Source organism: Carassius auratus, chromosome 41 (assembly GCF_003368295.1).
Source record: "Carassius auratus strain Wakin chromosome 41, ASM336829v1, whole genome shotgun sequence".
Classification (NCBI taxonomy): domain Eukaryota; kingdom Metazoa; phylum Chordata; class Actinopteri; order Cypriniformes; family Cyprinidae; genus Carassius; species Carassius auratus.
Window position 1 is genome coordinate 21,401,553 of NC_039283.1, and position 25,518 is coordinate 21,427,070.

Below are 25,518 nucleotides of genomic sequence, written 5' to 3' on the forward strand. Positions count from 1 at the left end.
CCAGTTTGTGTAACTCAACATGGCAGTAACCCTTGAGGTTGTGCTTGTGCTCTTTCTTATCATGTAACATGATGACATCCCTCCCTCGAGTGGAAGCGGCACTGTGTGAAGCTGCGTTCACAAACTAGTTGAGTAGTCCAGGGATTTTCACACTTTTTGTATCCAAGGACTATCTAATGGTCCCCCTTAAAAAATAAAAGTAGCTATGTATTTTAAAACCCATCTATGCTATCTGAGAATTTTTTATTTATTATTATTAAGTATTATTTTTAAATATTATTATAAATTATTTTTTTTTATACTATCTATCTATCTGTACAGTAAAATACAGTATATATATATAGTGTGTAACTACATAGATTATTAAATATATATAAAAATTTTATGCATTGCATCACATCTTTTTAACCCTATTGTGTTTTTAAGACACCATGGCAAGTAAAATAATTTAGTTTCCTGAAACGATTTGAGACCCTGCATTCTGAAACACATCCATCTGTTTTTAAACACTTCTTACGTAACCGTCTCCTAAGAAACTTGTGTGATTGGAGTCAGGTAAACCAGACACCAGCTTAATTATACAAAGCTTTCTGAGACAGATTGGTTGACTAGTCATTCAGGCTATTTGATTATAAAAATATGTAGTTTACTTTGCACATCCCTAAATGCACATACACGGTGGTAGTGTTGCGATCAGCATAAGGTTATGGTTCAAACCCGGTGTTGTATCTTTGCCCTTTCTTAAATACCTGCAAATCCATGTACGAGAAGCACGTTTTTGAGTTTTGTCTCTAATGTAGAGCTGCTGAAGTCTTTGTGGGATAAAGCTGGAAAGCAGTTCTTGAAGGTGAGCTTTAGAAATGAGTTTGAAGGAGTCTGTTGTGTGAATTTTAATATCAGCCTGTGTTCACTCCCCACTGACAGCGCATTAGACTCTTGCAGCTGTAAGCTGTCTTCTGCACATCTCAGGGTTCATTTTCACACTGGCTTACGGCCTTTTGCAGGATGACCTACGTATAGCCGGAGAGGATATCTGTGGATAAAAAAATAGGGTTTATTAGGGACAGTGTGTGTGTGTGTGGAGCATATCACTGCATATAAGTAACACATACTTGTATGCAATATCATGCTCCACACATGCACTGTCCCTAATAAACTCTCTTTTTTCTCCCTTCTCTGCTCTTCACACTTGGTTTAACTGTGTTTCACACTCTCGGACCGCATACTATACTCATAATCTGCTGTACTCGATGTTCTCGGTCTGTAGATCAGTGAGCATCCAGGCTTGTGCTGTATAGGCCACCTGCTCATCTTTGTCTGGGACTGAAGGTGTGACCGGGACGGGCCGGTACACACTGACACACAGATCGGCCAGGTAAACACACGCTGTGTTGCATGAAAAGTAGGCCAGCACGTGCCTGTGTCTCTGCTTTAGAATGTCCTCACTGAATATTAACCCATTGTCTTTATTGCAAGTGTTTACTCTGAAAACATTTTCTCTCAGAAACTGCTGATAAGTTTATAGTGGATGGTAGTTTGATAGTAGATTAGTAAATATTACTGAGCTAAATGACACTATTGTGTTTTGTTGAGTAGTTTTATAGATGAATCGAATTCAGTCACAGTTCCTGAATTTTGCAACATTGACATGTATCTAGAACCGAAATCAATCAACATTAAACTGACTCGAGGCGAATTATGACAATGTCTTGCATAGCTGCTTTATAGCAGAATTTTGGCTTTTCGACATTTTTGAAGCTTGCTTCTTTAGAAGTTTTTTTTTTTATTCAGATGCATTTGATTAAAAGTAAAGACTTTTATAATGTTACGAAAGAGTGATATTTTATCACGTGTTCCACAGAAATATTAAGAAGCACAACTGTTTTCAACACTGATAATGAAAGTAGTTCAATGTTGCATTATAAAAGTCATATGCATATTAATAATAGAGTAATAGAGTATTAATAACAGCATTACAGAAGTGAGTAGCAGGTTTATTCTGCAGTTCTGCCTTCTGTTGCTTCTCAAAAGTTCTGTCCGTGTTGTGTGTGTCTGCGCTGTGATGCAGGTATGAATGTTAGCGACAGGCCTCAGGGTAATAATACAATGACACAGATCTCAGTCTATCTCTGGATTGAGGACGGCTCACTATAATTACGCTTTATCTCTCAGGAACCAAATCACGAACCGTTATCTCTCAGAGGAGCGACCCTCACACATGAAGACATATAAAGAGATACGCTAAGGAGCAATGCAAGAAAACACACACACACACACACACTGTGCTGAAGCAACGAATGATGGCTGTGTCATGTGTTATGCAGACACGGATGGGAAATATTGTTGCCCCAGACTGTCAGTGATTTATTCAGCATGTGGAATATTCCAGTGAAGGAAAAATACGGTACAATGCAAATATGCAAACTTCACTGAGGGAGTGCTGCACCTCGTACTTGTTTTGACAGTTTCTTCGGAGGTAAATGTAAAATAGATCCAGGAGGACAGGACGGCTATGTTCAGAATGGGATGCAAGCTTACTAAATATGCTGTATACTGCCAAATATATATAAAAATAGTCTGAGAAATATGCAACGATAAACGCTTCAGACGTTTTTATGCTGCATTGTTGTCATAGGGCCTTATTTTGTTGCATGTATAATTCAGCGAATGGCATTCAGTTGTCGTCTTGAAAATGAGTATTGAGAAATTTTTTTGAGAAAAAAACCCCCTTACAATTCTTAATTTACACACCCTCATGTTATTTCAGATGTGTATAAATTTCATTCTTCTACTGAACACAAAAGAATAATAGAAAAAAGAAACAGTTATTTTAAATTGTAATAATATTTGACGATATTACCGTTTTATTTTTTTTATTTTTTTTAAAATCAAATAAATGGAGCTTTGGTGAGCAAACTTTTTTTTTTTTAAATGTACAGAACTCAATTTCTTGAATGGTAGTATGGTACAATATAAAAATTAGCTTACTGTGTTCAGACTACATACTGTACTGCAAAAATAATGAGTAGTATGCTATTGTCATTAAGATTTCTTTTTTCCCTCAGACGTGAGCACCATCATCACCTTTCTTTTATGTTTTTTGTAAGATCTAATATTATTTGTCTCATTGTTTGTGAATGCTGTCTCACTTAAAATTTTTATGAGCCTCCAAAAGAGTGTGTGAGAGAGAGAGAGAGAGAGAGAGAGAGAGAGAGAGATGGGGGGAGGAGGCTGGAAGACAGATGGATTAGAGGTGGAGGGGGGCTGTGATAGGAAGACACATAAAAGGAGGTTGCCAGTGAGTTTGTTGGAAAGTTGGATTTTTTGGTCCTTTTTTAGCTGATATATGGATGCATGATTATGAAAATACTCATAATCGTTCATTTGCTTCCTGCAATCATAATTATTAAATAAAATTATTATAATAAATATTAAATGCTGCATTGGTTGATATGGCTATTTTGGGCTTATACTGACACTCAGCAGTATGAATGTACCATCACAAATAAGCAAAAGTTGTAAGTTACCAATAGCATTGTAGAAATTGTGATTATGATTATAGCCCCTTTCACACATACAGCCTTTACTGGTAAATTACTGTTAAGAGATCATGTGTGAAGAGGACCTTTTCAAAAAATAAATTAGTTCGGACAATTTACCGGTATGAGAAGTTGTAACATTACCAGTAAATTACTGGAAATGTGCTTTTTGTAAACGCAGAATAAGATTACTGGTAAAAGCTTAAGCAATTCCTGTAAAGTACTTCTTTTGCATTGCAGCAAATCTGTCTGTGTCCGATGCTGTATGCCTTGCATAAATGATGACAAAAGAAAATGAGCATGGCTTGCAGCTCTCAAGTTAAAACTCTGTGTGTGAAATAATAAAATAATGTGTGCTTTAACTTCTCCCTGACAGGGGGCTGTATGTAGGATAGAGTATGTGCGCTCATCTGTTTTCAGTGCAGCTAACCTCGTATTGATTCATGTCATCTTCCCACTCATTAAACCATGGCAGGTGAGTTACTGCAAAAAAGACGGTCATTGCGACACTGTGAAGTGATGAAACTATGGTGCCATGTGCTTTTTAAAACCATTTTCAGAGGTTTAACATTTTATTATCAGCTGGAAAAATGTGTAATTTCACTAGAAACACCAGAGACTTGAAATGTAAAGCATTATTCCAGTCGGTGGAAAAAAGAGGGTTTGAAGTCATGTAATAAGATGTCTCTGGGCCTAAAGCAGCTACTTAAATGTGAACGTTTGACGCGAAAATAAAAAAACATCAACAAACACAAAACATGGACTGCATTAACCCCTCCAAACTAACTAACCCCTTACAAACTAACACTGCGACGCGCAGCTGTTTAGAGATCATTTCTGATTAATGATGTCACAGAGATTATCGGTATTTTGAAAGTGATGTGTGAATGATGCTTTACCGATGAAAATACAAAAGATCAATGCCTGTGCGAACAGTACATTTTTGTATTTAACGTTAAAGTCGTTCCAGTAATTAAAAAATTGCCAAATTCATAGTTTAAGATGTGGCTTACCAAACCTTTTGAGTATCAATTTGAACAACGCTATCTCACGACCAATTTGTACGTATTTTACGAGGTGGCTTATTTCGTACGAATTTGTACGACCTCACTCGATTTTATACGATTTGTCTAAACCCCAGTGGCGGTTAGGTTTAGGGGCAGGGTTAGGTGTAGGTCATTCGTACAAATTCATATGAATTGTGCAACTCGTAAAATACGTAAGATTTGGCAAAAATCTTTGAATTTGTACGAGTGTGGTGGTACGAATTCGTACAAATAAGCCACCTTGTAAAATATGTACGAATTGCTGTGAGATCGGGTTGATTTGAATCGAATGGCCATATGCAATAGGACGATGAATTCGAATTTGATATAAGAGATGAATTGTAATTGGGAAATTCTTCAAAAATTTAACCCAGTCACAAATCAGGTAAATTTTATTAAATCATATTTTGCAACATAATTACATCATCAATTATGATGAGCAATTATGTGTAATTATTCCTTCATTTGTGGATTTTTGTTCTTGTTCAAGTGACATAATTCTCTAAATTAACTTCACTACTTTCAAAACAGTTTTCAATTTGCCACACATCTCCACAATATTTTCATTAGTTTTCAAATAACCTTAAAAAAATAAATACTGAATATATATATATATATATATATATATATATATATATATATATATATAAATATATATATATAATGTCTTGGTAAGTCACACCTGCTTCTGTGTTAACCAATGAGGTCTCTAGTACCAGAAGAAAGATGTCTGTGACTGGGTTTTTGATTTGTGACTTGGTTAAATTTTAAACACACACACACACACATTTTTATTTATTATTTTATTTTAATTCTGCTTCCTTAAACTTCTGTATTGTGTGTGCCACTTTTCAATTCTCAATGGCCCTGATTCACGGGTAACTTTTTTACTTGTTCTGTGGCAGTTTCCTTCAAAACTGAGCTCATAAAACCATCAGTGCCACTAATTCATCCTTCGATTTCCATCGTCTCATCCACTCATCACATTTCTGTCATATACATATTATGAGCTATACATAGCGAACGGGAGAGCAAAAAACAGAAGAGAGAGAGAGAAAGAGAGTATTTCATGGATGGCTAGGTTGCTATGGGAACAAAAAATGGTCTCTCTTTTCCCAAAAAAGTGTCATCGTTCCCTTCGTTTCTCTCGAAACTCCTCGTTTTTCTCTCTCTTCGCTCTCTCTGTTTATTCTCTCTCCTCTCTGTCTCTCGCTTTTTTCTCGCTCCCACACATTTTACACTCTTTCTCTCTGCCTCTCTCTCTCTCTCTTCGTCCAGTTCTATCCTCGTCTTCCATTCCTCTCTCGTTCCCCCTCTCTCTGATCATCTGTCTCTTTAAAACTCACTTATATTCTATTCTTTTCCAGGTTGTCATGGCAATAAACTGGGGGTGTGTGGGTGAGAACGAGCGAGGGAACGAGAGAGAGAGAGAGAGAGAGAGTGGGTGTTTCGGAAGTGACATCTCATGGGCAGTAACCTTGTTTCCTGTATGTAGATTTGGGGGGCGGGAGCTGTAAAGTGCGGCTGCAGTGACGCCGTGTGGAGGATGAGCAGGTAGATGTGAGCGCTGCTTCTGGAGCTTCCAGCGATCGATCAATACTGCATGAGTACGGCCTTTCTTTTCATAACTCCAGTGTGCAGTGGGAATTAGCAATGGAAAACCACGCTTTAATCTCTTTTAATATCTCTGTTGTTTCTCCTAGAGAGCAATGAGATTAGAAAACTGAGGCTTTTGCTAAAATGTATTTTGAAATCAAAATGGCAATTTTGTGGCTTTAAATCTGTGTCTGTTAGCTTTTTGCTAGTGCAGTCCTAAAAGTTGACCGAATTAATGGTAAGCTGTTTTTTTTTTGGAATATCATTTCTAAAATGTTTCTACCACTTCACAGCTATCACTGAAATAAATGTCTTGGTAAATCACACCTGCTTCTGTGTCAACCAATGAGGTCTCTAGTACCAGAAGAAAGATGTCTGTTAGCATTCCCATTCATCCCAATAGAAGCTTGCTTGATTAGCACAGGACACCTCAAGTTACATGAGATCTGCCATCTTTGCTATAGGAAACAATTCAAGTTTTTGAGCCAGTTATCTAAGCTGTGACGCCAAAAGCAGGAGAAGAAAAAAATAATAATTATAAAACGGTCCAGCTTTTAAGAGTTAATTGAAATAGAACCCAAAGCACAGTATGGCTATATGTGGCAACCATCTTCCCAAACCTTTGAATTGAAAAGCGCTTATGAACAGCTGTGTTCTCAGCAAAATAAAAGCTTGATTGTTTAATGATTGAAAATTAAGAAATTAAAACATTAAGTCATGCATATCAGAATTGTAATTTTACATTCATGTAAATTAAAAAATGAATAATAAGAATAATGTTTTTACAAAAATTATATTTCTTTAGTTTAATATTGTATAATTTTCTATTTAATAATAACAAAAAAAATATTATTATTATTGTATTATTTATAATTCATAATAATTACTAATTAATTGTTATTGCTGATATTATTTTATGGTGACATTGTTATAAAATCACATTATTCATCATCTTTTTCAGCCCTACAAACAAACATTATTATTATTATTATTATTGTGATATTGATGTAAACTCACCAAATTTTGGCCAAATTGTTCAGCCCTACAGACACTTCTAAAACATCTGTAACAAATACTTGTGATTTTATATTTTGCATGCAAACATTTAATTTGAGTTTACAACGACTTTTAAATAGATTGAGAGGGATGCTTTTAGTCTTCAAGATGGTTTAGTTATGGCATCGACCAGAAGGGGCTAACTGACCCATGGTAACCTAAACCTTGACCTCTATGTGAGAACCTTGAACCTTGTTTTGAACAACAAAATTTTAACAATCAGCAACAATCTCAACCTTTTGCATGTTCATGGTTGCTGGCATCTGTATGGCGGAGATATCTTTGGATGGTGGACTTTTGGAGTTGCTTACACCACTTTATTTCAGTGTTTACTGACATAGATCTCAGTATGAATCATATATGAAATATTGCCTATTTGTTTCCATTTTTATATCTCCAAAACATTTGAGACAGAGATGATATGTTCATCTCCAGAGCTATATAAGAGCATCCTTTGAGCAATAACATTCAACTCCTGCTACTGCTGGATGACACATTCCTGCCTTTTAAAGTCCATTATGATGTAAGGTCACATGTCCATCATGGTGCATGAATGCAGAAATGCTTTTGTGCATGCATCAAAGCATGTCCTTTCAGCCTTCTGTATAACAGACTGTTGACATCTGCTAATGCAACACAGATATAATTATGAAACTTGCATCTACTCTCTTTTTTGTGCACTACCTGCCTGAGGCATCTGGAGATGCTGTGTGATTTATTTTTAGCACTGTTTGGAGCACAGCATCAATGTTTCTCCTGTTGGGCTGCATAATGACAATGTGAGACTGACCCATCCGTGGCCTGATCCTCATGTGCACGGCACACATCAGCACCCACAGCCTGAGAAAGAATAGTAGCACCCTCTCAGAAGTGTGCTAGCCAATGACACCCAGCGTTTGTGATGGAGAACATGAACAGGCGCCTGCAGCGTTTGTGTCTGTGATGTCAGAGGGTGCTTAGGATCCTAACTAGATGCATTTGAAGAACAGCTTTTAATTTAACAAAGCAAATGTTACAGACGCAATAACTGCATTCTAGAAATACTTTCATTTTCACAACCCAAAGCGTCCTTCCATGTTCATTCAGAACGTTTATTTAAACTAAGCTCCAAAACGGGACGTTCAGAAATCATTAACCATGTGCACGTCCAAAAGAAAAGTTCAACCAAAAATGGGAATTCGCTGAATATTTGCTCCAAGATGTACATGAGCTTTTTTGTTTATAGAAAGAAATTTGGAGAAATTGCATCACTTGCTCACCAATGGATCCTCTGCAGTGCCATCAGAATGAGAGTCCAAACAGCTGATAAAAACACCACAATAAGTCCAGTCATTGAATTAATATCCATAAAATTGCTTTATTCAATGAAAAAGTCATCTCGTCTGAATCAGGAGAGAAATATGCACATATCTAGCACCATTTACAAGCAAAAACAGTCCTGTGCATTCTAAACATGTCTAAACACATCTAATATGTCAATCGATTCTGATGTGTAGACAACCTAAGATGAGACTTTTTCAATGGAGGAGGCATTATTATGTATTATGAACTCTTTTGCAACCAGAAGCGTAAAATGTCTTAATGATGGATTTGTTTATTACAAACACAGTTTTCGGCTTCACATGATGTTAATAGATGGACTGGAGTGGTGTGGATAACTTGTGGACTATTGATATGTTTTTATAAGCTGTTTGGACTCTCATTCTGACGGCACCCATTCACTGCAGATGAATCCATTTGTGAGCAAGTGATGTAATAATAACAGATTCATTCATTTTATTTTATGTCACGCCTAGTCCTCAATGTTCAATCCATATTTAGTGTCTCAGCCTGTTCTGACAGAGGAATGTAAATAATTGAGTGGTAAACAAAAGGTAATAATAAAAGAGAGGTAGTAGTATGCAAGGGCAGTAGGTTGTTTGTTCTCTTTAGCTTTTATGCTTTGGATAAACACTAACATATCGTACCTTGTGTTAAGTTGGCATAAAGTCACTCCACATATTCCCTGCAGCTAAATCATTCACATTCTATCTCTGTGAAGTTTTTAGCTGTTGTCATGAGCAGTTTCTTACACGGCGGAGTGAGCTGTTGAACAGGGCAGCACTGGACAGCTCCTCCAGCTCTCTAGGACTTCTTGTCAGGACGGAGCTGGATGTGACAGGCTATTTCCATGGCGGAAAAGATTTCAGCTGGCTTACTGTCAAGCGGGGAGCCCAGTGCGCTGTAGTGAGCGTGTTGCACGGCCCAGTGGTGGGGATACGGCTCAGAGCAGCGGCGCAGTACTGTGTATGCTGTGCTTGTTTGAGGCACATTGTGGCAAGCTGTCATGTTCAAGAAACAGTTCACCTTAAAACTGAAATTCTCTCATTATACTTAATCTCATATGTTGAATCAAATAGACTACTTTTGTGTTTTTTACTTCTATGGTGCTTTTTTTGTGTCAGATTTTATTTTGGGGTTAACTATTTTATTTTATTTTTTATTTTAAAGTTTTCTGGTCACCAAGGTTGTATTCATTTGATCAATAAAAACAGACCAACAAAATAATTTTGAAATATTAAAATAACAGTTTTCTGTGTTAAAATATTTAAAAATGTCATTTATTTCTGTAAAAGCAAAGCTGAATCTTCAGTCTTCACATGATCTTTCAGAAATCATTCTAATATGCTGAAAATAGTGCTGCTTAATATGTTTGTGGAAACCATTATTTGTTTTAAATATTTTGTGATGAGTAAGTCGTTCAAGAACAGCATTTATTTGAAATTGATTATTTTTTTGTAACATCTTGCTAAACAAAAGTATTTATTTCTTAAAAAAAGAAAAAAGAAAAAGAAACCTACTGCCTTGGATAAACACTAACAAACAAAATTATATCTATCTATCTATCTATCTATCTATGGTTCTGTCGTTCTTTCTATCTATCTATGGTTCTGTCGTTCTTTCTATCTATCTATCTATCTATCTATCTATCTATCTATCTATCTATCTATCTATCTATCTATCTATCATTCTGTCGTTCTGTCGTTCTATCTATCTATCTATCTATCTATCTATCTATCTATCTATCTATCTATCTATCTATCTATATATCATTCTGTCGTTCTGTCGTTCTATCTATCTATCTATCTATCTATCTATCTATCTATCTATCTATCTATCTATCTATCTATCTATCTATCTATCTATCTATCTATCTATCTATCTATCGTCTCTCGTTCTGTCGTTCTTTCGATCGATCGATAGATAGACCGAGAGACAGACAGACACACAGAGTACTACAGATGATAAAAACACCCCACAACAAAATTACTTAAACTTTATCTAAAATTAAAATGAGAGATAAAATAAAAATCTATATGATATACATTATATGATATTTTATATAATATATAATATTATCCCAATGGTGCTCAATGCTACTTTAATGTAAAAGACATCAGTTTGAAGAATTTCACTTTGCACAACTTTATTTGGAAGGACTGAAGACGTTTTTCCACAAGCTCCAAGAAATGGAAAGCAGAAAAAAGAAGAGTCCACTTGTCCTTGCATAAATTCTGGCAAACATACGTCTGCATGAGTCCAGTGATCTGTTTTGTGAGTGCCTTCCACTGTTGTTCTCGAGTGCTTGGAGGAAATCTGACGAATGTGTGTGTGAATCTGGACAGAAGCGTCCTGTGCCGGTCCAGCATCCCTCTGATGCTGCCACCATCTGTCAAGGCTGTTTCTGATTGGCTGGAGGTTCAGAGGGCAGGAGCTCATGGAACGAGAGGACACCGGGGCAGAATATCGACTCTGAGCTGTAGTTTTTGGAGTGCAAGAGTGGGAAGTGCATCCAGTTTGAGTCTTATAGAAGAACAGGGATGAAGTAAGGCCACAGTAATCACTTTATTGCTGTCGCCTTGACTGACAGGGCCAGAGCCGAACGTGTGACAGCTTTACAGCGCGATGATGCCGTAGTGCCATCAATATCAAAATCTGCACATGAGTTATACCTTTACAGTCTGAGGGAAAAGATTAGGTACATTTTAGGTACATATTGTGGCTGTGTATTTTTTATTTATTTATTTTTTTTGCCAGTTTTTGGCTGGAAGTCTATGACAGCCCATAGAGCCAGATGACAAAACCAACTGATTTTACCCTGATATTAATGTTGGCCCACTTACAGCCTTTTTACTGACTGTTATTGCATTTGAAAAAGCTCATGGATTGATATTATGAGCCTTTGTGAAGAGCAATTTTTACCGTACATTGTATGTATTTATTTTCACTTTTTTCACTTTTTATTTTTTTTAAATATTTAATGTTTATTCAGTCAGGATGCATTAAATTAATCTAAAATGGCAGGAAATATATTTAAATGTTTCTTCTTCAAATAAATGCTATTCCATTCTTTTGAACTTTCTGTTTATCAAAGAATCCTGAAAAATATATTCTCAAAATATTTTAAGATAAAACAATTTTTTTTTAATCAATATACTGGTTAGAAAATCACTGCTTAAAACTTATTTTCATACAATATTCATCTTAGTTCAGCCATACTACCTGCCCACTTATTAAAATTTAGATCTTCAAAGTCATACTAAAGCTTCTTCTTTGTAATGCATTCATAAATGCTGTTCAAAATATAAAAATAAAATAGGGCTGCACAACAATGATTAAAATTATAGTTATGGTTATTTTTACACCAAAATTAATCTTGATCAATAAACATGGGTTTATTTTACCTCCTCTAGTTTCCTAATTTATAGTATTCATGATATATTAACACACTTGCTACATTATTAAAATTGGTAAAACTTTATCACACATATATAAAAACAGTAACATGTTATTTACAATAATTCCATACTGCATAACTGTTTTCTCACTTTTTTTTTTTTTTTTTTTAAATGCAGAAAGCCTTTGTGAAAAAGTTGCCACTTGCCAGGTTGAGAGAATGAATTAAAACATAGGGCAGAATGATTTGGGTGTTTAGACGTCTGATAACCCAATGCATCAGAGCTAGCTAACTAACTGATTAACTTAATAATCTAACCAAATGACCAACAGACCAATATCAGAAGTTGTGATAATGATTAAAGCGCAATTTAAATTATATTTGAAACTTCAACCCATTTTCCTGTAGTGCATCAATGAATTTTTCTGTTAAAATGCCAGCCAGGACGTTATGTTGTTATCATAATGTAGCATTTTGCTTAATTAATTTAAACTTTTACAAAATACCATTACAAAATACAGTTTTATTCAAAGAGACTTCTGAGTAATAGATTCTTTAAACTTTGAGGATGAATGTTTGGTAACAGTGCCACATACTGGTCAAGTGTTGTAAGTTCAGGTTAAATCTGCTTAAAGATTTTGAACGAGTTAGAATAAAAGTGTAGTTTTGTCTTGCATTTTTATTATTGACCTGCAGTTCCTTACCCTTTCTCCTCTCGTCCTCCTGTCCCAGATGCGAGGTATGCTGCCCCCCCCTCCTTCCGACACCAGCCCTCCTTCGCTGCTGCTCCCTCCTTCGAGCAACCCGACTGGAATCCTCGTCTGTGTGTGATCAGTGGAAATCAGCTCTACATGTTGGACCAGGAGGAGGTACTGGCAGCCCAATAACATATAATCACGCACTTCCTTTCCTACATGTTCCCCTCTACAGTTTGTGTGCTGGGTGCTCATTTTATTGAGAAATTCCAAAGCTCAAAACATATTTTATGTCTCTATATTCTTTAGTTGATTCGCATGTATAATCTGGGAATGAGATCAGTTTTGCAACTCAAAAGTATCAAGTATTATGTTGGTGTGCATATGAGTCTTGGTCATTATTAACAGTTTGTTAAATATCTGTACTCTGAGTAGACTGATGGATAATATCAGTTTTTTTTATTTATTTATTTATTTTATTTCTGACAGTGAATTTTTATACTGTGCATTATAATGTTTAATTGATGACTGATTTCACCCATATATATATATATATATATATATATATATATATATATATATATATATATATATATATATATGCATATAAACATAAATATTAAACAATAAATAAATTAATTAATAAATAATTTATCAGTTATATATTGTTGTTATAAATATACATATATAAAACAACATATAGAACAAAGGGAACAAACTCCATTATTATATTTTTGGATTTATATAGAAATTTTAACTTTTTGTTGTAAATACCTGATAAATATTAGTATTATTATTGTTATTATTGTTTTTATTATTATAATTATTTTCATTTGAATAATATAAATCAGTGCATGATTTTTTTTAATGTATTTTAATTGATTTTGAGTATTTCTGTTTAACTGCAGCACTTGTTTTTATGTTGAGCAGTGAACATGAATTACTTTAAAACTTTACCTCTACAGTAGCACATCTAACAGAAGTCAATACATTCATTCATTCATATTTCCCCCTTATCTTACCAAGGGCACAAAGTGAGCCAGGACTGGTGCTGCCTCAAAAAATAGGTTCATGACGGCCCTGATCATATCCTGCTGCCCATATTCCTCCAAAATAATTTAGCATTCCAAAAATTTAGAGTCTAGTCTGACTTACTGTGTTTTTAATGGACACACTGGCTGACCTGCAAAGCATGTGGTGATGTGGATCAGCTCTCTAGTGCTGAAAGACGTCGAGGGGCTCATTAATCAGACGCTCCGTCCTGTCTAATTGCACCCGTTTTGTTGCATGTTCCGATAAGGCCGCACTTTGAATCGATGTGAATCAGTCTTGACGGACTAATGGCTGTCACCTCTGTGAAGATGAGCTCCATGAAATATTCATGGTTGTCACTCATCTGCTGCAGGGGACAGTTGCAGCCCCGTTTGTGTGTGTGAGGGTCTTCATTCAGGTCCTGTAGTGAATGACAAGCGTCTCCTCCATGCAGACATTTGCACACATAGAGTCTACAGGAGGACATGCTTTTCTCTGACTGTTTTCAGAAGAAAATAAATCAAATTATATATATTTTTATATTTGTTTTCTTTTTAATTTTAGTTTAAGCTTTCATAATTTTGAAAAAGTGTTTCACCTAATTTTTAAAGTTGATCTTATTCCCGACAACAACAGTAATCCATTTCATTTGCTGTATGAATTATAAATTAAAAATAATAAAGGTAATATAAAAATAAATTATAACGTGTGTATTTTATAAATAAAACATTACTTTACTTTTTTTGTATAATATTTAACACCTCATCAATGTACCAACTTTACAAAAACAATTCTGAAAGCAAGTCCTAAATCACGTAAAATAGTTTTTTTTTGCCATCATTTATAACACAACAACCTTTAACTGTATACATTTTTTTTTAAATACTTAAAAATATATCTTTATTTATCTAATTTGAGTCATCACAAAAAATGACCTACAAAGAGAATCAAATTCAAGTAAATTACAGTAACATGGGCGATTTAAAATATGTATAGTGACTTGTTGCTATGTTCAGAAACATCCTTTAGAGGGAGTGAGAGGGTCAGGAGTATTTCACTGACATGTCATTAGATGCTAATTGATGTGGGGTGACAGAAGCCCACGTTCGACTTCACACACACTCTGTGCACCGGAGCTCAGATGAATGGTTCTCGTGCGGATCCGTGCCACCGTGACACTGCGTTACACAAGTAGCCCCAGAGCAAGGTTTCTCTGGCTGTGAGTGGGCAGCAGCCATTCTTGTAGCGGCACCAGGAATCAGGCTGTGGAATCACGCGCTCACCAAAACGCTCTCTGTGGCTGCTCGCATCGCGGTGTTGAAAGATGTCGCAGTAAATAAATTAATTAGTATGGACACAGTCAGCGAGAGGCTTTGCTGATGCTGTGACAGAACATGACAAGTCTTCAGATAGAGATGCTGGCATTGTGGGAGTCTGTTTGAAAAGATTATGTAATGGATTCATGGGATGTGTCACGTGAACATATGAAAGAGCTCATGAAATTGTTTGTTTCCTATAGAGCGCTTCAGTGGCTTTCTACTTTTTCAGCTGCTTTGGTTCCAGAAGTATATTTTTCATTCATTTTTCCCACAAGGAAGCGTCTTGGTTAAAGAGTTATAAGCCATGAACCAATCCATCGAGGAGAATCACAACATTACACACTTTTTCAGAAAGTATTTGAAAATCAGACAAAGTGACAAGACTTTCTACCGTTTTACTTTTTAAAATGAAAGAACTACAATCCCATGAAGCATTGCAAATGATATAATCAAATTAGAAACATCGGAGATATATAAAGTAGTAGTTTTAATTCTCTGATTGGTAAAAAAAAAAAAAAGATTTTTAATAGCTTTAAAAGATTAAGGAAACAACATCTATTTTGTTTACTATATAAAATATCTGGGATTTAAAAAAATTGTATTTACTAATTAACTGATTGATTTACCAATAAATAATAATAAATAATAAATGTAATATTGAAATAAAAGTAAATAAAATTAAATTAAATTATATTTATATAATATTTTCAGTTTTAGTTTTTCATAATTTTGTTATGTGCCTTTTTTAATTTTTATTGTTTATTTTAAAGTTTTCACCTAAAAAAATATTTAATTTTATTTCCACTTTATTTCAATTAACAAAATTAATTTTTAATAGGTTAATTATACATTTAAGTTAACAACGGTCATCCAGTGAATTTGCTATATAATATATAGGACTTGTGATTCAAAAATGATTCATTTAAAATATTTAAGTAAATAACCAAAACCTCTGTTTATTTAAAGATGTTGATTATATCCAAATAACATGTTTTATGTGTATCGCATGTGTTCAAACATTTAATTAGTAGATTGAATTCTCTGATTGGGGAATTATGGGAAATGTAGTTTTTCATTATGAATTCTACTGTTTATCAGTTACTTTTAAAAAAATAAGGTGAAAATAATTGCTAACTGGCGGCTTTAACAGAAGCATATATCATCAGCTAACAACCGTGGCTCACGGTACGCCTGTCTATAAAGGTTTGAAGTTACTGTGAAAAATCTGTTCCCTTATGGAGAAAATAAATGTGAATTGGCATGTTTTAATGTTTTTTTTTTTTTTTTTTTTTACGTTGATTTTATGAACTTTTAGGAAAGCCCTAGCATATAAATATTAGACTCAAAGCTTCAAAAATGAAAGAAAACCTTAATTGTAACCTCTTAAAGCTCCTTACACTAACAAAGGCTTAAACATGTCAATTTCTTACTTCATTTATCACTATTCAAAACAATCTATCATGATATCATGTACTTTAGAGTTTTGAAATTTTCACACGCTTTTATGTCATAAAAAGTAAGTAGAGCTGCTGCAACAGGACAGGCTTTGTTAGCAGATCCGACAGTTTTCACTGCCATTTTGTTGTAGATGGAGATTTAATTTCCATATATTTGTGGTGAGAAAGCCTTGCATCCATCTATCTGTATCTTTCAACCGCCACATTTGACTGTATTTTCTATCCATAATGCAGTGTTTGCACAGTAAAAATGTAAGAGGAGATAATATATCTCGGTTTAGGTGTTCTCAGGATCAGGATATAGCCCATAGCTGGTGTCTTCAGTGTCATTTATTAGCAGAGCAGCTGGAACCTGACAGTGATGTGATGTTGATAGAAGCAGACAGATCTCATCCTTCTTCTCTTTAGCTCAGCTGTTCTGCTGTACTATCGTGGTGTTCGCGGGGCAGATCTGGGACGGAGCAGGATGCCAGCGGAGTCAGTTGGGGTTCGGGTCGGTCGGGCTACCGGCGGGATGCTGTCAGGTTGGGCTGTGATCTATTAGAGCACCATTATGACAGAATGGAGTGCACACCTGCTGCTCTCCTCCCCGTTTCCTCCATCATCTGCCCCATCACACAGCTGGGCTGGTTTCGGCTGTGCAGACATATGGCAAACCCCCCGACAGGGCAGCATGGGTATGTTTGCCAAGACTTAGCCCTGCCCAGAATTATGGGGATACACACATAAACTGTTCTCGAGTTTAAAACAGCTAGACGCTAAATGCTAAAGACAGAAGTCCTGAGATAGGTCCCAAAGTTGAACTTTTTAAAGGTGAAATTTGTGTGACCAAAACATAATAACTGTACAACGCCCCCTATCTGCTATTGGTTAGACTAAGAGATAGTCCCGCCCCAAATGCTTCTTGTTTTAAATACTGTGTACATTTTATAAAGTGCAAAAGTGGGTGACAGAAGAAAATAATCTATGGAAATTTATTTTCGCATTGGAATAATAAAAAATTTAAATTAAAAAAAGGTGGTTCAAACTAATTCTTTCTAAATCTGTGGACATTCTGAGTTTATGTCTCAGAGGTCTGACTTTTCTGAGAATAATACAAATATAAAATAGATATAAAAACAAAACTTGATTTTATTACCTTTTATTTATTGGTGGAAAAACAAAACAAAAAACAAAACAAACAAACGAACAAAAAAACAGAATTCAAGATGTAAGAAAAATAAATCATTCTTTTCTTAAAACATCAAATCATTCAAAAATCTAAATTATGAAAGAAAATCACTTAAGACAATAGTTAAAGTACACAGTCTTGTTCCTTTGTCTTTTTATCTAATTTTCAGATTGCTTCAAATCAATGATTGTAGTGTTGTAACTCTCCATGTAGCTGGTTGGTTTGGTATCCATATGGTAAAAATGAATGTAAAAAATACTTCCAGAACTAAGGCAGCTGAAAAAGTGGGGGAACACTTTTGCGCTCTATATCTAGGGACTCTTGGGTACAAAATACTGAGACTTCTGTCTCCTGAGAAGCTGACTGTTGACCCGTAGCGAGTCCATCTCCACCTGGTCTCTGGCTCTGTGTTTTGTTCAGTTACTCTTCTGTGATGTGTGCCTGATAACATTGAACCAGGTAATTGCTGCCCAGCCAACACAGTCACCCAGCTGAACTCATTCCCACGGTTCCAGATGCGTACTGTATGTGGGTCTAATGGGTTCAGTTTCAGTTAGCATGATAGCGACAGGCCACAGTTTCTTAATATGTCCAAGAGTGAATTATATTATTTTCAGTTAGCAGATGTGACCTACGCTGTGGCAGTGTGTTAAAATGTGTTAAAATAAAAATGTAACTGTACTCATACAAATTTATATATATATATATATATATATATATATATATATATATATATATATATATATATATATATATATATATATATATATAAAACATTTAAATTACATGGCCAATTTAAAGCATACATGTAATGCTGGATAACAACATTGCATTTTTGTATTCCCTTTCTTAATGCATATGCATTTGACTGCTTTAATCCATTTCTCTCTATTGTATTCCTCTTTTGGAAAGTTGTAGAAACACACTAGTGTATATTGTAATGTATTTGCTGAGCTCTCTAATGTACCTAGTACATACCTCTAGTAGAGAAGTTTAACCTGCTTTTCTTTACCTCCATGTTCCAACCCAAGATGATAAAAAACAAATCCATTATCTGAACTATAATACGGCCATCTGTTTTATTCCCCTATGCAGTTTTAGACCCAGTGCATTCTTTAAAATGGCAGTTAATTTGTGTTAAACATGCTTCTTCTGGTGTCGTGGATATGGTGGCATTTGTCTTTAGCAGACAAATACTCTGATATTAATTTAAGCCTTATCATTTACATTTAGTTAAAACTAGTCTTAAAACAACTGCCTCACATACTGTGCAAACTGACACGCATTGTTAATGGTGTTCACTGAGCTTCTCCTTAAAATAAATCTGCATATGAAATAATTGTTCACAAAAAAGGGCATGTGCATTAATAAACAGCAATCTTGCATGCTTTCTAGCAAGTCATGAAGGATTCATCGGATGTTATGCATTTTTTATGCGCTGATCCTTCCTGTAATTTCATTACAGGCTGCTGTAGATCTATTTTAAAGGCTTTGAAAGATAATATATAGCTTGCTTTGCCATAACAGAAAACATAAAACAGACATCTATCATTTTTGAAACTATAAAGAGAAAACAGCAACACCAGTGCATCTTCTGGCAGAGCGCAGAATATTGTCTCAGTGTCATATTCTAATAAATCTGCATTCTTCTCAGCATCTGAAAAGCTGAGCTGTGCATAAAACCAGAAATGCAGCCCGGTCATGTGACTTCAGCCAAGTGACAAGGCCACCCCTGAAACATTTTAGCTGCTTCCCATAGGGCTCAGTGTCTGATCCTCTCTTGTCCCGCTCATTTATCACCCCAGACTGTAGGTAATCGCCTTCTTCACAGCTGCTCCTGATATCCCGATCGTATCTCCCTCTGGATAGTGCTGGGGAACACAGGAGAGACACCCACGCCACTAAACAAGCCCTGTGCAATTTGAAGGCAAACCTGTGCTGAGATGTTTCCCTCCATCTGCTTGCAGACACAGAGATGAATGAGCGCTCGCCTGTGTTAAGAAGAATTCCTGTGAGATGAAGCCCCATACCGAGGCTTAAATAAACACATTACACACACAAGTTTGCTATTATTTTCTCCCTCCACTCCAAGCACACACGCCATTGCTTTATTATTTCAAGGACTCTCATCTCAGTGGGACTTGCTGTTTTAATAGCAGAGGTTTCGGACAGGTTTAGGGCAGAGCCCTGCAGCTTGCCGTATTGACCCCATGCTCTTTGCGCTGACCTTTATCTCTGCTCTCCCGCAGGTTCACCCTTTGTTGATGCGCGAGCAGCGCTCGGAGTCGCACAGAAACAAGCTGCTGCGACGGACGGTCAGCGTGCCTGTGGAGGGGAGGCACAATCCTGAAATGGGTGAGTTACACACGTGCCATCCTGCTGCTTCTGTGGCATCACTGTGAACACACTTTTGAGGGTTAATATTATATAAAAATAAGCAAAGGATTCCTTTAGATAAGACACACTAGATGAACAGGGTAAATATATATATATGTGTGTGTGTGTGTGATTTTTATTTTTTTTTGCTTTCCATATCACCATAATTCTTCAGATGAATGATTAGATTAAGAATTGCAGCAACTTTTTTTGTATTACACATTTTCTGAAAATGTTGTTTAACAATGGAATAGAGATATTGCCTAATTAAATATGAACGTATCTGCATATGATTGCAAATCAGAAATCCGAACACTGGATAAAGTTCAAAATTCAAAGTCAAAGGTTTTTACAGAGGGGATTTTGGAAATCTCTTTTTATCACTCTATAAATCAGACAATTATACAAGCTTGTTTCTACCAAGGAATAAATAGTAATAATAGTAATAAAAAAATGTATTGTGATGTTTCATATCACAGTTCTGATTTTTTTCTTGCCATTCAGACTTTCCAGATTTTTTTTGTTTCTCAGAATTCTGAGTTTATATCCTAATTTAGATGTTGTTTCTCATTATTCTTGAATTATAACATGCAAACTCAGATTTGTATGATTTTCTTTTGTGCATCTCTGACATATTCATTGAATTCATTTAAAAAAAAAAAGTATGGGTAACACTTTATAATAACTGCATGCTATTAATCATTAGTTAAGCATTAGGAAACAGTTAATTCATCATTTATAGAGCATTAATAGACATTTATAAGCAGTTTATAAATACAGATATAAATGCTTTATACCTGATTTAAAAGCATATCTATAATGTATTTAATAATTGTTTTTTCATACTTTATTAATGATCAATTTATCATTTCTAAATTAAGTATAGCATTATTTACACACCAGTTATTAAGGAGTTGTCAGTGGTTCATAAGATCACTTAGAAATTGTAAGTAAATGATTAATAAACTATTTAAATGTGCATTCATACATCTTTTTATTCAGACATATAGTAATAGTTACTTATAGTGTTAATAAATGGTTTATTAACATGTATTTCTACTGTAATTCAGGGTTAATTCAGGTATTTATAAAACATATTTAGTTGTTAGTTAACTATTTTTGTGAGCTCATCTAAAGTGAGGACTATTTATGCCTTGTAAAGCTTTTACAAATGAGATTTAAAGGCTGTTAATATTTCTATTTTCTGTATCACTGTGTTGTGTTTGTTTCTGTTTTTTTGTTTAGAAGATAACCAAGCCTTTAAATATCCTTTATAAATGCTTTACAAGGCATAACTAGTCCTCACTCTAGATGAGCTCACATAAATAGTTAACTGACCACTACTAAATGCTTTATAACTACCTGAATTTACTACATTTCTTGTGATCTTATGAATCACTGGCAACTCCTAAATAACTGGTTTGTAAATAATGCTATACTTCATTGAGAAATGATAAATTGATCATGAATAAAGTATGTAATTACACATTATAGATATGCTTTTAAATCAAGAATAAAGCATTTATATCTGTATTTATAAACTGATTATTACTGTCTATTAATGCTTTATAAATTATGAATTATCTGTTTACTAATGCTTAATTAATGATTAATAGTGTGCAGTTATTATAAAGTGTTACCAAAGTATGAATTGTGAGATATAAAAAAAAAGTATGCATTGCAAAAATTCTGTCACAATTACCTTTTTTTTAATCACTTGGCAGAAATTGCGCTCCTATAGAAAAGACTCAACAGCGAGAACCCCCCCCCCCCCCCCCTGAGAAACAGACTTAAAAGAAATGTATTGTAATTGAAAGTTAACGATGTACAAATATAATTAGCAATAAAATAAACACTAAAAAAAGTACTTAAGATGTTTAGTATCCACTAGTCACAACATGTTATGAAAAGCCAAATAGCCTTTTTTATTAAATATATAATTTATTTCAATTTTTGAGTCACCTCTCCACCATTTGGAAATTTTTGCTGAGCTAATCGCAAGGCTTTTTTGACATTGCCTACATACAAAAGGTGATGTACATCTAGCCAAAATAAGGCTTATAAAGCAGCTTTATTTTGCTACCTACTGTTTGGGACGTCCTGCTTCCACCCGGTCTGATGTGCTGACATCTCTTAAAAAATGCTTACACTTTGTTACTTTTAAAAGTAAAAGTTATTTTATTGGCATTGATAGATGCATGAAGAACCTTTAACATCCATGCACATAAGGTTCTTCAATGTAGCTAAGTAGCAAAGAAAAACTAAGTTCTTTTAAGAACTGTTTACTTATAGGTTCTTTGTGGAACCCAGGTTCTATCTATAGCATCACTGCAGAAAAACTAAAAACAAACAAAACCATTTTTTGTAAGCTTTATTATTAAGAGTGTAGCATGTACTGTATCTGCACCTTGTGAACGTCTCATCCATGTGAGGTGTTGAACGAGGTGGCCCTCTGCTGATCACTACAGACTTTTTTGCAGTTTCTGTGACAAGGATATGGGATTCACATGGTTTCCGAGAAGCTGTCCCCAGCTATATGTTCTGATGAATGCTCTGAGTGACACAGGTGCTCTATACTATGCCACAAATGCTTTTCAGAACGACAGGCCTGGAGGAAGACGAAATATTGAATGGAATTGATCTCATGAGAATGACGTTAATTAGCTGACAAGGCCTGCTATTTGGGGGTAATGTTCAGTGAAGTATAGATTCATTCTTCATAGCAGAATGACACAGTGACCTATTTTGAAGTGTCTCTTCCTCAGTGTTCTTCCTGCTTAGTTTGCACTATGTGGACACATTCAGGATGAGACTACTTAGCTCTGTTCCAAACCCCTCGCTGTCTGATGTCTAAACACTGCAAACCGTTAAAATAACCAAAATCTTTATTTTAATTAGTGCTGTCATATTCTTTATGTCTAAATATATATCTAAAAACCCTTAAAACAAGATTTGTAAAAAAAACTAATCAAAATTTGACACATTTTAGTGAGCCAATCTGACAAAAAATACATACAGGTCAAAATTTTTATAATAATTTACCATTTAAAATTTAAAATAACTATTTAGAATTATGTCTGATGCATTATGTGACTCTGAATTTCAGCATTGCCATCGATGCCGGTATTTTTATTCCTTAAAAAATGTAATTAATTCCTTAAAAATTGTAAATAATTATTAAAATTGTAATTTATCATCAAATAAAAACAGCCTTGGTCAGCATGGAAAACATATTTTAAAATTCATATAGATTTTTTAATATATTTTCAGGGACGTTTAGGTTAATTTTTACTTATAAAAACCAAAACAGATTAAGACTTTTTTGTAGTGCAACAGATAATGACATGATAATCTAATATAAAAAAAAAACTCAATAATAAAATACATAGCACAAACAGTAAAACAGTCAAATTGCTATAATATCATAAAACAGTATCATAAATTGTATTTATTTATTTATATATTATTTTTATTTAAACAATTTTATATATATTTCTGATTATTTAAATTGATATTTACCCTGACTCTACTGTTTTAGCCTAAAATTCTATCAAGTGTGTAGGTTTAGAAAAAGGTCTAATTTTAGACCAGGTCTGTTTGTTTACTCTCCAGAGAGTTAAACTTTATAACTGTCATTTACTATAACAGTGTTGCTATTTGATGCTCTGCTGCCTAATACACCTTATACCCTAGTGACACAAAACAAAATTGCATATAAAATTTCACCTGAAAGGAACTCCACTTTATTTCAAAATAGGACCATTTTCCAACTCCCCTAGAGTTAAACAGTTGAGTTTTACCATTTTTGAATCCATTCAACCAATCTCCGGGTCTGGTGGTAGCACTTTTAGCTTAGCTTAGCATAGATAATTGAATCTGATTAGACCTTTAGCATCTTGTGCACTTGAAGCAGCAGGCGCAATGATATTACGCAGCACCTGAAAATAGTCCTAGCTAGGTTACTTCCAATAAGCCTATTTTCAGGCGCTGCATAATATCATTGTGCCTGCTGCACCCATGGTATGGCAGCAAACTTCCCTGATTATTATGCCAGAATGAGAGTATAGTTCCTAGCCATATCGACCTAGAAAATCACAACTTTTCATTTTCCATCGGTTTTAGCACACAGTGTAACTACAGAAGAGTCACGTTTTAAATAAGAAAAATATAGAAACCCTTTGGTCATTTTTGAGCGAGATGCTAATGGTCTAATCCGATTCAATGATCTATGCTAAGCTAAGCTAAAAGTTCTAACGCCAGACCTGGAGATCGGCAAAATGGATTCGAAAAACAGAAACTTGACTGTTTAACTCTACGGGAGTTGGAAAATGAGCCTAGTTTTTCACAAAAACAAAAAAAAAGAAAGAAACGAAAAGTGGAGTGTTCCTTTAAGCAATCAGATAACCCTACCCCCATTCACACTGTTAGTTCATCCCGACGCTGACATATCAAAACATCCAAACAAACAGAGCAAAGTTTGGGTGTACTTGGGTAAACTCATGGTTTACCTATAATCGTTCCTGCACATTAAAAGTGATATGCAAAGTGATTTAACATAAAAAATTAACACAAGAAGGATTTGTCTTTAAGCAACTCATACACTCAGAAGTTATTAGCTAAGATGCCCTCAAACAAATGAAATGAAAGAAAATTCAGCGTCAGTCCGTGTGGCTGGAGTTATATCTATTAAATTAGCTCATGCTCAATGATGCAGTCTATTTGTTGTTGTTGTTTTGTGTGTGTGTGTGTTTCCTTGGGCGTCAGAATTAATTGAAGACTAAGTAATAAATAAGCACTTAAACCTTTAGTTTAATTTTGGTTGTGTTAATTGCAATTTGCATTTGTAAGCAAATCACCACTGTTGTGGCGGTTCTTTGTGTGGTGAAATCCTATAATGTTCAAATCCAGGGTATAAAATCACCTTCAAGGAGGTGTTTATTTGGAATAGTTCACCCAAAAATGTAAATTTGATGACAATTCACCCTCATGCCGTCCAAGATGTAGATGACTTTTTTCTTCATCAAAACAAGATTTTTAGTCCTCTGCAGTCCAAACAGCTGATAAAAACATTACAATAATCCACAAGTGATCCACTTGTGTCCACTCCAGTTCATCAATTAATGTTTTGTGAAGCGAAAAGCTGTGTTTGTAATAAACTAATCTACATTTAAATGTTGCTACTGGTTAAAATCCTCTAAACATAATATCATTTTTGCCTGTGAAAAAGAAGTCTTGTCTGAATCAGGAGAGAAATATGCACAGATCAAGCATTGTTACAAGTGAAAACAGTCCAGAATGGCTCTAAATAAATATATTTCTGTGGATTTTGAATTTGAGTTTTTCACTGGAGGAAGTGTTATTATGAATTACGGATTGCAATTTTGGCCAGAAGTGATGGTTTAAAGTAAAAGGGCCTTAAGGATGGATGGATTTGCTTATACAAAAACACAGGTTTTCACTTCGAGGGATATTAATTGATGGACTGGAGTGGTGTGGATTAGTTGTGGATTACTG

The 25,518-nt window shown here is 34.8% G+C and overlaps 1 protein-coding gene across 7 annotated transcripts in view; it reads left to right on the forward strand.

Annotated features, from left to right (window-relative positions):
• Positions 1–25,518, forward strand: part of LOC113059259 (ras/Rap GTPase-activating protein SynGAP-like) — a 109,590-nt gene that overhangs the window by 9,652 nt on the left and 74,420 nt on the right. For all 7 annotated transcript variants that reach the window (XM_026227626.1, XM_026227632.1, XM_026227625.1 and 4 more), the window contains exons 2-3: positions 12,687–12,823; positions 19,878–19,983. In XM_026227626.1, the coding sequence (XP_026083411.1) occupies positions 12,687–12,823; positions 19,878–19,983 (243 nt within the window). The remainder of the gene's footprint in view (positions 1–12,686; positions 12,824–19,877; positions 19,984–25,518) is intronic.